Here is a 12,405-nt window from a genome sequence, read left to right on the forward strand (position 1 = left end):
CGGCTCGTCCGCACACGACGACGGTCGTCGCGATCCGCGAGCGCACGAACGCGTCGAACGACGGACGACCGCGCACGTCAACGTCTCTCTCGCGCGCGCGGTGCACCGCGCGCGCGCGCCGACGAACGCGCGTCGACGGACGTCGATCGCGAGACGTTGGAAACCCTCGCGATCAGAGGACGACGAGCGCGATCGGCGACGCGCGCGCGATGGACGGCGCGACGCCGACGGCGGATTGGTTGAGCGACTTTTTTGACTCCTTTGACGCGGATGACGTCGGGGCGTTCGACGGCGCGAACGCGTTCGCGGACGTGCCGACGGAGGTGATCGGGGGTGAGGGCCCTAGGGTTCGAGCGGCGGGGACGAAACGAAAGGCGACGGAGGAGGCTGACGGGAGTCAGGATGAACGCGTCGCGGTGACGGCGACCTCGGTGGCGGCGACCTCGGTGGCGGCGACCACGGCGGCGGCGACCACGGCGACGGGACGCTCGAATGTGTTGAGCGAAGGGGCGAAGAAGACGAAGAGCACGCGGGAGAAGCGTCGACGCGACGTTTTGAACAGTCGCTTTGAGGAGCTCAGCGCGGTGCTCGAACCGGGTGAGTCGCAGGGTGAGTCGCAGTCGAAGGCGACGGTGGTGTTCGCGGCGACGGAGTTGATCAAGCGACTGCGTGTCGAACACGCGAGGTTAGCGAACATGATCATGCGATTCCAAGAGGATAACCTGCTAAAGACGGAGCTCACCCAAAAGCTCGCTGCGGAACGCGATCAACTCATGCAAGAAAAGACGCATTTATTGCGAGAGAAGCTTCGCATCGAGGCACAGTTACAAGGTTTCTTGACGAGCATGCCGTTTGCGTCTCCCGCGGATGGCATGGTGTCCACGAAATCGGCGAGCGGCGTCGCGGCGTGGACCGTGCCCATGCCCTTCATGCCGGCGAGCGAAGAAGGAGAAGACGTCACCTTGCGCGCCCCTGTGGCGTAACCAATTGTCTTATGACAAATCGACATGATTTACAATTGTACCTAAAATATCCTAGTCCTAGTAATTTGTGATCATTTGTAATTTGTGATCGCAGAAAACGAATCACGTGAGCCCGAGTACGGTGCGGTAATCTCGTCCAGGTTTACACACGATGAAATCCGCCATATCGTCATACTCATCTTGCGCGCCGCCTTCTTGCGCCACGACGGCGTCCAAGTAAGGATTTCGTATGCGTTTACGAGGCTTTGATGCAGAATTTTCCCGAGACGAAACGTTCGACGGGCAGCATTTCAACACCTCTCCGTCGACGTTTTGCACGCTCTCACCGAGACGCGACAAATTTTCGCTGTAGAGTTCGATGTCATCCATCGCGAGCGCGTTACCAATAGCCACTAAACCGCGATCAAGCGGCGTGCCACTGTTCTTCACGAGCTGAAGCGCCCTTAAGTTGGTGAAAACTCCGGCGCAAACAACCATAAACTGTCGTCGTTTGAGTTCAAACGACCTGAGCACCTTGACGTCGTACAGATGTGACATCTTATCCGTGTTGTGATGCAAGCGAATGCCAGCGAGGACTAACGATGCATTTCGACGTTGACTTTCCAAATGTTTTTGATTTCCATCCGTGCGCGAAAGCTTCGAAGCCGCGGAAATGCAACGTTCGAATGAATGCGTAGCCAACGACACGAAGTTTGCCTCGACGTCGTCCAACGACTTCTGCTTTGAGTGCACATGGCGCCACAATATATCACCCGACTTGACTAGAATCGTCGTCAGAGCGATGAACGCATCTTGTTTCTCAATTTTACCGTGCTGATCGTTGTCAGATGATAAATCTGTGACGATTTCATTCAAGACACTGAGCAAATCGTTGAGCTCATCGGGTATGGATGTCAAGGAATAGCTCAAGGCCATTTTCAACATCTCTGACGCGGTCTTGACGCAATCTGGCAGAGGGAATCGTCGACGATGATACTGTAAGATCGTGCAAGCGATGTGACACGTAGGCTCGATGGGCAACTCACGCAATTGAATAATATCGTCCTCAAGCATGACGACAGAAGCCGACGCCAAGTCTGCATTTTCCACCAATGGCAGCATAGTGTCCAGCAAGTTCAAAACTTCATTGATGATCCGATCCCACGTATCGATCACGGTGCGTGAATTATACGTCTCTTGGAGCTGATGGTGCAAAGATGTCACGAGCGCGGCAACAACACCTGAGACTGGGGCCTCTACGCCTGCGCGTCCGGCGGCTTCGTAATCACTTCTCGCAAGATGAGGTTTACCGTAAGACGCGACTTCCTTTGCGGCGTTTTCTAATTCATCATCCGTGAAAGAAGCGCGCATCAAGTCTTGTAAAACGCCAAGATCTGGTCCGTACGACGCATTACGGCTGACAGCGAGTTCGCACAGCGCTCTGAGCGTTTGAAGAGCATCCAAAGTGGTCTTTGTCGACCACAAATCTGAGTTCGGCGCCAATTCCTTCTTATCGAAAGCAAACCAGTTGTCTCGCAATGTTTCGACGCATTGACGCGCGCATGTATTCATAAGTGTCGCGTACTGATTAGAAGCACGCATATCACCGGAAGAAACGCGCGCCACGCGCAACGTGTGGGCACAAATTTGCGTGATGTGACGCTGCAATTCCGGAGACCATTCCGCATCGTCAGACGAGAGCCTGACGCAACTATCAATGCACAAAGCAGATGACACGTTCCCAGCCCGCGTGTTCTCAGAACCGCAACTGAGCTGAAGATGCATGAAAAGTAATCGCGTGATCCAACTCTCCAGCGTCTCGCTCGTACCCTCGTCGATCTTAGGGTGTTCTAATTGTTCCAACATCTCCTTGAACCACGTCGAGTACGACAGCATGGAATCGAGGACGACTTCAACGACTGGTACAAGTTTAGCCAATACGTGCGACTCCACTTTGTCGTTTGCATCATCGAAAGCATCGGCGTCGACGAAGTTGATTTGTTCACCATCTGTGTCTCTGGCTGACTCGGCTTGAAGGATGAGACACTCGCTCAGAGCCGATAGCAATCGAAGCGAGTTCCGCAAAATTTCTCTATTCTTGACAGATTTGCCGCTCACGTCGAGCGCCAAAATCAATCCGAGCGAGCTCGTGAGGGATTGAATCGTCGCAAAACTCAGCGTAGGGGTCTCTCTTCGCTGCGATAACGCTCTCAAGATTTCATTGATCGATAAGATGGCGTCAACCTTTGCTTCTGCCTCAGCCTTTTGCAGCATCGCTTCGTCCGCAATGGACTCGCTCGTAATCAACGTCGTCGCGACGACGAAAGCGTGTTGTCGGACACTCGAGCGGTCATCCACCATCGCGCGTTCTAAAGCCGCGATACCTGCGTCAAGATGATTGCCGGCTCGCATCATGTCACCGAGCATTTGCAAGCCTAAAATAGTTTTCGAGCAGTCGTCCTCGACGCTTTCGAACAAAGCCATCACCGGCGCGACGCCAGAGATTTTGGAGAGCGCCGCTACCGCCCTGCGCGCGATATCTCCCCCCTCTTTGACGCTCAACTGGGGTAAATATTCAACCGCTCGCTGAATTTCACTCGACATTCTGTCGACGTGCGGCGCCGCGTCCATCTGGACAATCTCCTCGAGCGCGCGAAGCGCCGCGCGCGTTTGAACGCCCGTCGACAGCCGAGACAACAACGCGCCGAGAATTTCCACGCAAATCTCCGAATCTCTGCGCGCGATCGCTCGCAATACGTGTGCGTCGCTTTCTTTCACCTCCTCGAGCACGTATTTCGCCATGCTCTCCAACGATCTCGCATCACACGCTCTCAGCGCTCGCTCGACGTCGCTCGCGCTCGCGCTCGCCTCTCGCGCGCGTCCCCACGCCCTCGCCTCGATCAACACCGCCAACGTCGCATCCTTCGCGTCCCCTAACCGACGCACGCTCGCGTCGTACTCTTCGCACACGCGCGTCGTGAACCTCTCGTCCATCGCCGCCGCCCTTCGCGTCGCTTCGAGCGCCCGTTCGAGCGCCCGCCCGCTCGTCGACGCCGTCGCGCACAGCGTCCCCAACCACGTCTCCGTCTCCGTCTCCCTCTCCTCCGCCGTTTCCTCGTCCTCGTCCGCCCGTCCGTCCGTTGCATCGTCGCACGTCCGCATCATCGCTTCGCAACACGCCCGCGCGACGATTTCGAGCGCCTCGTCGTCGTCGTCGTCCCTCGTCGCCGTCGCCATCGCGCGCGCGCCCTCGAGCGCGCGTCGTCGACATCGCGCGTCGTCGTCTCGCGTCATCCCTCGTCCGTTCGCCACGCATCGCATCGCTCGCGCGAGGTTCTCGCGCGTCCACGCCGCGTCGACGATCGCGCGCGGCGTCGACATCGCGCGTCGTCGGTCGGCGTCGTCGAGTGTCGCGCGCGGCGTCGTCGTTTGAATCCGACGCGCCGTCTGAATCCGACGGACGCGCACACGGACGCGCGCGGAACTCGACAAAGCGCGGCGCGGACGAACGCGTCGACGTCGGCGCTCGCGTCGGCGGCGCGCCTACACTCGACGGCGCCCACGCGCGAGTCGGCATGGCGCGCGCGCGCGCGCTCGCGCGATTGATGACGACGACGACGCGAGGCGTCGCGACGACGACGACGACGACGACGACGACGACGACGACGACGACGGCGCGGCGACGCGCGATGCCGATGCCGATGACGATGACGATGGGACGCGAGACGGTGACGCGCGCGCGCGCGAGCGCGAGTCGACGCGCGGTGCGCGAGTTTACGTCGCTCGGACGGCGCGGATGGGACGCGACGAGCGCGAACGCGACGACGAACGCGGCGACGAACGCGGCGACGAACGCGGCGATGGCGAGCGCGGCGACGCGAGCGATGGTGAGAAGGATGCGGTCGACGATGGCGACGACGGCGCAGGCGACGCCGTCGATGACGTTGGTCGTCGGAGGCGAACGGGCGACGCGACGGGTGGCGTGGTGGCTCGGCGGAGGGTGCGCGTGGGTGTTCTCCATGGTCGTCCTGGGAGGGATGACGAGGCTGACGAGGAGCGGATTGTCGATGACGGATTGGAAGTTTGAGTACGAGCATCCACCGCTCACGGACGAGGATTGGGCGAAAGAGTTTGAAAAGTACAAGCAAAGCCCAGAGTACAAGAAGTCGAACTTGGGGATGACGGTGGAGGAGTACAAATTTATTTATTGGATGGAGTACGGGCACCGCATGTGGGGGCGCGTTTTGGGGTTGTACTTCGTCGCCCCGCTCGCGTACTTTGCGTCGAAAGGGTACGTCACCTCGGCGTTGGCGAAGCGATTGGGAGTCTTCTTCGTTCTCGGCGCGGCGCAAGGCATGATTGGCTGGTGGATGGTGAAGAGCGGTCTCGAGGAGCAAGAGTTTTCGTACGACGTGCCGCGAGTGAGTCCGTATCGACTCGCCACACACTTGACGGGAGCGTTTACCATTTACACCGGTATGCTTTGGACGACTTTGAACGTCATCTATCCCGTTTCGCCGAGTCAAAGCGCTGGAGCGAGCAAGGCGCTCATCGACGCGACGAAGCGTTTGCATCGCGTGGTGCACCCGCTCGCCGGTCTAATCGGCGTGACGGCCATCTCTGGAGCTTACGTCGCGGGCATGGATGCAGGTCGTGCTTACAACACATTTCCTTTGATGGGCGGACGCTGGATTCCAGAAGAGTACCTCGACCAGTGGGAGCAGAAAGGCTGGAGAAATTTCTTTGAAAACACCGCCGCGGTGCAGTTTGATCATCGCGTCCTCGCCTTGACCACCTTGGCGAGCGTATCAGCCGTTTGGCTCGGTCATCGAAATTCTACCGCATTGCATCCGAGAACTAGAATGCTTCTCCACGCCCTCCTCGCCACGACCGCGGGGCAGGTGACTCTCGGAGTCACCACGCTCCTTCATCATGTGCCCGTCGAGCTCGGCTCGGCGCACCAAGCGGGAGCGTTAACTCTGTTCACCGTTGTCTTAGCCTTAATGCACTCCTTAAGAGGGCCTAAACGCTTGCGAATTTAGACTGCTTGCTTGCTTTAATTGATTCATCGCTATTGATTCTATTACTGTTGATTTCCTAGCTCGCCTCGCGCTGCTCGCCACGAGAAGCTTCCCGTTTGCCTTCCAGGCAGCGATTCCCCGATGTCTACGGCTGGTTTATCGAGCTCGAGCGACTCCATCGCATCTTGGGCCTCGAGCTCTTTCACCTCATTCGCCGGTATTTGCATCCTGAGCTCGCGCGTCAGGGCGTCGCAGCGACTCTTGAGCCACGGCTCGTACACCTCGCCGCGACGACGGTAGAGCGGCTTCATATCCTTCGTGTAACGTTTAGTCACATCCACCACGCCTTCGACTGAAAAGGCGATGACGTACGACAATTGTTTGCCCCAACCCTGTTCGTACAGCAACGGCTTATCGCACACGTTCTCGCAAGGATCGCAGTGTAACCACCGCTTTTGGCGTTCCGAATACACCTCGGTCCACACGTGGTCGGTCCAGTCGAGGACCCAACGCGCGCGATACCCCATCGCTCGGCAGCACAGCGTGAACGCGTTCGCCCACTCCCCGCATCTACCGCGACGCGTGTCGAGCAGTTTGATTGCGGAATTATACCGCGGAAATCGCGTCTCGGCGCGACACGTCGAGCACTCGTACACCTCCGCGCGACTCGCTTCGCCCTCGCGCTCTTCCGCGCGCAGCGCTTCGCCTTGATCGGTGCGTTTCAACCTCGTCTCCGCGTTCCCGCACTTTTCGCACTTCGGTTTATCCACCCACTCGAAAAAATCTTCCTTGAACCAGCGCAAGAGCGCGAGCAGCGTGGCGTCCTCCAGACTCACGCCGTCCCCCTCGTCCGCGCCCGTCGTCGCCGTCGTCGCCGTCGTCCCGTCCGTCGCCTCCCTCTCCCTCTCCCTCGCCGTCGTCGCGCTCAATCGCATCACCGTTCTCTCTCCCTCGCGCCGCAGCGTCTCCGTCGGCATCGCGCTCGTCGCGCACGTCGTCGCGAGCTCGTCCTCGTGCGACGCCACCTGCGCCGCGCCCGCGCGCAGTCGCGCGTCGAATCGCGCGCGCGCGGGCGTCGTCGTCGCGGCGTCGACGCGCGCGAACGCGTCTCGCAGCGCGCGCGCGTCGATCGTCATGCGCCGCACCGTGACGACATCGGCGACGCCGGAGACGCCGCATCGCGTCGCGTCGTCCTGGAGACGCTGGGTCGAAATCGCATCGTCCTGGAGACGCCGCGACGCCCGCGCGGCGCCAGATCGAGCGGCGACGCGCGTCGCGCCGCGCGTCCGGGACGCGTCGCGATGACGAGCGAGGGCGCGACGACGACGACGACGGCGGCGGCGGCGGCGACGCGCGAACCGCGGGTCGGCGAGAAACGCGCGCGACGCGACGACGACGACGACGAGGCGAACGGGCGACGCGACGGTGGGAAGACGACGACGGACGACGAGCGCGGCGGTGACGACGCGCGCGAGGACGGGAAAACGAACGAGGGGAAGACGAACGACGTCGCGAGCGAGGACGCGGCGAAAGCGACGACGAGCGGGTTCGGGAGCGCGCTCGCGAACGCGGGCTTCGGCGGCTTCGGCGGTTTGAAGAGCGCGGCGGCGAGCGGAGGGGGATTCGGAGGGTTCGCCGCGGCGAGCGCGAGCGCTGGAACGGGTGGATTCGCGTCGAAAGCGGCGACGCCAGTGTTCGGTGGCGCGGTGGCCGCGCCCGTGGCGCTGTTCGGGGCGGGGAAGAAGAAGGAAACGACGACGGAGGAGGACGAAGAGGGCGACGACGACCCAGAGCGCGAAGTCGCGAACGATTCTATCAAGCCAGTGGTGGAGTTGGAAGTCATCGAGACGAAAACTGGTGAGGAAGGTGAAACGTGTGCGTTTCGCACCGAAGGCGCGCTGTTTGAGTACGTCAACGACGCCGAGAATGGGTCGCGTTGGGTCGAGCGCGGCCGAGGAGACGTGAGGCTCAACGAGGGTGAAAACGGCTCTCGACTCGTCATGCGAGCTAAGGGAAACTTTCGTCTGATGCTCAACGCGGCGCTTTTCAAAGGTCAAAAGTTTCAGTTGATGGAAGGGGGCAAGGGGGTGTCGTTTACGTGCGTAAACGCGGCGTCTGGTGCCGACGCAAAGATGAGCACGTTTGCTCTGAAGATGCGCGCGGCGGCATCAAACGCGCAATCTCAGGCGGAGAACTTTCACGTAGCCGCGAAGAAAGCGATCGAAAAGCTATCCGAAGAAACACACAACTAACTACAACTAGTCTACTAGCGAGTGCAATATACTTCTACGTTTGTACGAGAGCGTCCAGAGCTGTGAGGAGCGAGCGAATCTGCACTTTCGGCGCTTGTTCCAATCCTTTTCTGAATCTCCAGATCAACTTGAGCGCATCGTTGGCGGTATAATTGATCACAATTGGCAGATTTAAAGTTCTGTTACCGCCTTTTAACGATACGACGAGCGAACCAGGAGATAAAGCCCGAATCGCTGCGCGCGAATTCGGCGCAAACAAGTCCACTGGGACTTCGCGGCCGAGCGCTTCAAGAACCTTTTTCAGCTCCGATCGAGACAATTCAATTTTCCGCTTCGTGTTCATTAACGGCTCAATGATATGCATGCCATCTTGAGTCAGCATATAAAAGTCATCACGCTCTGATTGCTCCCAAATCTTGACACCCGACCAAACGCAGCTCATTCGCTTTGCGCCAGGTGAATCTATGCAGTGCTTCTTGACTCCTTCAGCGATATACACGATAGACTTCTGTTGATTTGAGCGCGCGTAGAGGCAAGGGGCGATTTTTTCCGAGAATTTATCACCAAGACCAAACTCTTTTGCCAACTTTTTCACCAATGTGCTCGAAACTTTTGAGTAGACGTGCTTTGGTTCCGTGCGCTCATAAGCGCGGTCGACTTTTTCTGCGGTCGACTCCTTCGCCTGTGGTCCGGGAATCGGCGCCACCTTTTTCAATAAGACTGCAAAAAATCCGCCCATGTCTTGTAAGTGAGGTACGAGCCTCATGCAGTGCTGCAATGGGATCGCCGTCGACTTGATGCGTTTTCCGAGATGGCCCATTCGCGCCAGCGACTGCGCCGGCGGCCACATCGATTTCGCAAACTTTCGCTTCAATCCAATGGGCACGGTCGAAGCTTGACTATCCTCGTACTTTGGATATTCTACTACGTTCCCTTCGACCATGGTCATCACGTTCCAAGTCGATATTCCCGGTCTGCGCAGTAACTCGGGAATTCGATCAGAAGCGTCGACAATTTCTAGCGCTCCACCGCACCGTTTGATGAGCTCTGCGACGACAGCCTCGTTTTCCACTGGGTTGAATGAGCACGTACTGTAAACCATATATCCACCAACATTAAGGAGTGCCGCGCCACGCTGCGCAATGCGTAGCTGTAGCTTGTGAAGGCCCATGGCGAATTCGGGGCGCCATTCGGACCAAATCTGTGGGTTTTTCCTAAGCGTTCCGTCACCACTGCACGGAACATCACAAATGATACGATCGTAAGAGCCTTCTGGATATCTTCCTCCGCGTTCAGTCAATGCCTTATCGGTGGTAGGTACGTTGATATTTGGATACCATTGAGCTTGGTGCGTCGTCACCATCAAATTCGCAGTGGCGTTGCGAAGCGCTGCACAGCGTCGTACTAGGAAATAACATCGCATCGGATTAATATCGTTCGCGATGACGCATCCAGACGCCGATCCTTCCTCTCCATTGACGTTGAGTGCCTCAAGTGCCTGCGTAGTTTTCGATCCAGGACTTGCGCAAAGGTCGAGCACGCGATGGTGCGGCTCGACTTGTAAAATTGCCGCGGGAACCATGGAATCCACCGCCTGTCGAGTGAGAACGCCGGTATTGTTGCACTTCACCAACCAACGCTGCAAATCTCTCAACATTGGATTTCGAGAGAACTTCAGGCTCATCTTGTCCACGCCGAGCTGCCATCCGTCACACCACGGCAGGCGTGTTGGCGGCGGTATCAACCGTCCCCGGTCGTCCCTCGTTTCTCTCGCGTTTTGCAGAAAGTGTTTCGCCACGTTCAGCGCTTCGCGCACTTCTTCTCGTCTCGACGCCATAACGTTCATCCTAAATGTCACCGGTAAAGGCAATCGAAGGTACCTCAAAAAGTCTCTCCACTCGCCCTCGTCCACTATGCCCTGTCGTCTGTAGTACGTCTCAAACGACGTCTCCTCGTGCACCGAAAGCGTGCGCGAGAACCAAGGCGCGGACGTCCGCGGAAGCATGATCGTTTCTGTCGTCGTCGTCGCCTCGTTCGCGCTGTTTCGTCGCCCAGCGTCATCAGCGTCATCGTCGTTCCTCGTCGCTTTCGCCGCCGCCTCGAGCGCCCTCGCGCGTTTCCTCGCGCGCACCATGCGCTTCGATCGCGATCGCTTCCCCGACACCGACGCACCGCCGATCGTGTCGTCATTCCACGCGTCGTGCTGCATCGCGTCGTCGCGCCTCGACGCGTCGACGTCCGCGCGCGCGCGTCTGCAGCGCTCGTCCGCACACGTCGACCGCGGGCGCGGCGAAGCGACGCGAGAGGCGGCGCGAGCGAGCGCTCGAGCGAGGGCGACGTCGTCAGTCGTCGAATTCTGACGCTCGACCGCGCGATGACGACCGCGAGCCTCGCGTCGCCGCGCGACGTCGCGGAGGAGGAGGACCGACGGGACCAACGACCATCGGCGACGAAACGAAGCGATGACGCGGCGTCTACGAGCGAGAACGACGTGCCTGAAGAATACGCTGAGAACGCGAGTGCGGTGATACGCGAAACGCTCGATGGCTTCCTCGAGTACGTCGAGACGTGGGCGCAGAAGACGAGGGAGACCGCAGACAACTTGGGGGAGGAGGGTGTTTCAAATCGCGGGCCGCGCGCGAGCGGGAACGGGGCGAAGGATGCGATCGTCCTGAACGGCGATCCGCGCGAAAATATACGGATTGAAGATCTCGTCACGTGCGAAAATGCGCTGTTGAGCAAGACGACGATGATTTTAGCGCATTTAGGCGGCGAAGTCGAGCGGTTGAGCGCCGTGGCAGACGAAACAATTTATCCGATGCTTACGACTTTCGGCGAGAGAGCGAATGATGCGGACGTGATGTCCGATGCAGAGTTACGAGATGCATTCGTTGGGAAATTAGAGCCGCTTCAAGACGCACTGTTATTCATGGATCAAGTCAGAGCGGTCGTGTGTAACTTGTTCACGCAACTCACGGTGGTGTATTCGACGTTCGCGGCATACACGCCGTATCAAACTGTGCGTTTGGCGTGGTCATTCGATATGCTCGGTCGTGCACTAGCAATTGGAGTCGGAATTGATGAGGTGGTTAGGAACAATAGGGCGTTGCGGTCGGCGCTGATGAATTTCAAACGCGTGGTGCTGCTCCTTCGAGCCAATCCCGAGCAGTTCGGCATGAACGAAGTCGACGTCGTGAGCTTGGATTCGGCGGTTGCGATCATCGAAAATCAATTGCTCTCATCTTCATTCTTTGCCTCAGTGCTCACACAGCTCACAGAAACCGAACAACCTGATCGATTTATCAAGGAGCTCGCCGGCACAACTCTCGAGCTTCTCGAAAGCACGACGGCTCGATTGAATACCGACTCGGAGCGGTTGAACGATAAACGCACACTGCTGTCGTGTCTTTGCTTGACTATGCTTCATTCAGGATTAGTTCCCGATATAGCCGATAGAAAACTCTGCATGAAGGCGTGGGAAGTCTACAAGGTGTGCGTGCTGGTGTCGGTGACGACGACGGTTTCAGTGTGTCCAGGGGCAATACTAGAAGCGCATCTATCTCCAGCCGCACGAGAGTGCTTTCCTGATAATGGTTTAGAATCAGTGATCTCGTTTCGTCGAGAGACGCTCGAGACTCTGGATGAGACTTTCCCTGCGAAGCTCCTCGATTTGTTGTCGGCTTCAGTCGCCTGGCTCACCAAGTTTACGGCGACACCAAACGTCTCGCATAGCTTATCGAGCACAATGAACGCTCGCACGAGTTTGTTTCAGGAGGGTATGAGACTGGTAAATCGACTGCGCCACTATACTCAGGAGATCATACACCTCCACGTGTCTCTGGAGGCCCCGGTCACGAAGCGGCGGGTGCGACTCATCGCTCGCGCCGTGGAAATGTTGCAAGCCATGTGCGAAGCTTTCACTCAAAATCTCAATTTGAGTTTGGAAGTGCAGCACGTGCTGAAATTTCTAGCAGATAGAATACATCGCATGATGGTACGTTTGAAACGCTTCTGAGATCGATCGGCTCACATCTGACCTTTTCACGCAGGTTCCTACTCGGGAATTATTAGAAAACAAAATTTCGACGACGACGACGTCGAGTGGATGGGAACGCTTAAAGGCTCAAATTTCGTCGGGAAAAGCCGAAAACAATAAACAGGACACCCTCG

The 12,405-nt window shown here is 58.1% G+C and overlaps 7 protein-coding genes across 7 annotated transcripts; 4 read left to right on the forward strand and 3 right to left on the reverse strand.

The window, feature by feature from the left end:
• Positions 1 to 16: 16 nt before the first annotated feature.
• Positions 17 to 1,087, forward strand: OSTLU_29509 (predicted protein). Its single transcript, XM_001422530.1, has one exon. The coding sequence runs from the start codon at positions 210 to 212 to the stop codon at positions 981 to 983; it is 774 nt and encodes a 257-aa protein (XP_001422567.1). The 5' UTR covers positions 17 to 209; the 3' UTR covers positions 984 to 1,087.
• Positions 1,086 to 4,199, reverse strand: OSTLU_19066 (predicted protein; the record flags this gene model as incomplete). Its single annotated transcript, XM_001422689.1, has 1 exon — positions 1,086 to 4,199. One exon carries the CDS (start codon positions 4,197 to 4,199, stop codon positions 1,086 to 1,088), a length of 3,114 nt encoding a protein of 1,037 aa, XP_001422726.1.
• Positions 4,200 to 4,900: 701 nt separating this feature from the next.
• Positions 4,901 to 6,004, forward strand: OSTLU_43606 (predicted protein; the record flags this gene model as incomplete). Its single annotated transcript, XM_001422531.1, has 1 exon — positions 4,901 to 6,004. The coding sequence occupies one exon, from the start codon at positions 4,901 to 4,903 to the stop codon at positions 6,002 to 6,004; it is 1,104 nt and encodes a 367-aa protein (XP_001422568.1).
• Positions 6,005 to 6,057: 53 nt separating this feature from the next.
• OSTLU_5312 (predicted protein) lies at positions 6,058 to 6,789 on the reverse strand (the record flags this gene model as incomplete). The annotated part of the gene is made up of 1 exon (XM_001422690.1): positions 6,058 to 6,789. A coding segment is annotated over one exon (732 nt), but the record flags the coding sequence as incomplete, so codon positions are not given.
• A 458-nt stretch (positions 6,790 to 7,247) lies between these two features.
• Positions 7,248 to 8,279, forward strand: OSTLU_25876 (predicted protein). The gene has a single exon (XM_001422532.1). The coding sequence runs from the start codon at positions 7,285 to 7,287 to the stop codon at positions 8,233 to 8,235; it is 951 nt and encodes a 316-aa protein (XP_001422569.1). The 5' UTR covers positions 7,248 to 7,284; the 3' UTR covers positions 8,236 to 8,279.
• A 441-nt stretch (positions 8,280 to 8,720) lies between these two features.
• On the reverse strand, positions 8,721 to 10,444 carry OSTLU_19070 (predicted protein; the record flags this gene model as incomplete). Its single annotated transcript, XM_001422691.1, has 2 exons — positions 8,721 to 8,743; positions 8,800 to 10,444. The coding sequence occupies 2 exons, from the start codon at positions 10,442 to 10,444 to the stop codon at positions 8,721 to 8,723; spliced, it is 1,668 nt and encodes a 555-aa protein (XP_001422728.1).
• A 540-nt stretch (positions 10,445 to 10,984) lies between these two features.
• On the forward strand, positions 10,985 to 12,250 carry OSTLU_29515 (predicted protein; the record flags this gene model as incomplete). Its single annotated transcript, XM_001422533.1, has 1 exon — positions 10,985 to 12,250. The coding sequence occupies one exon, from the start codon at positions 10,985 to 10,987 to the stop codon at positions 12,248 to 12,250; it is 1,266 nt and encodes a 421-aa protein (XP_001422570.1).
• Between the last annotated feature and the right edge of the window lie 155 nt (positions 12,251 to 12,405).

Source organism: Ostreococcus lucimarinus, chromosome 20, assembly GCF_000092065.1.
Source record: "Ostreococcus lucimarinus CCE9901 chromosome 20, complete sequence".
In the NCBI taxonomy this organism is placed as follows: domain Eukaryota; kingdom Viridiplantae; phylum Chlorophyta; class Mamiellophyceae; order Mamiellales; family Bathycoccaceae; genus Ostreococcus; species Ostreococcus sp. 'lucimarinus'.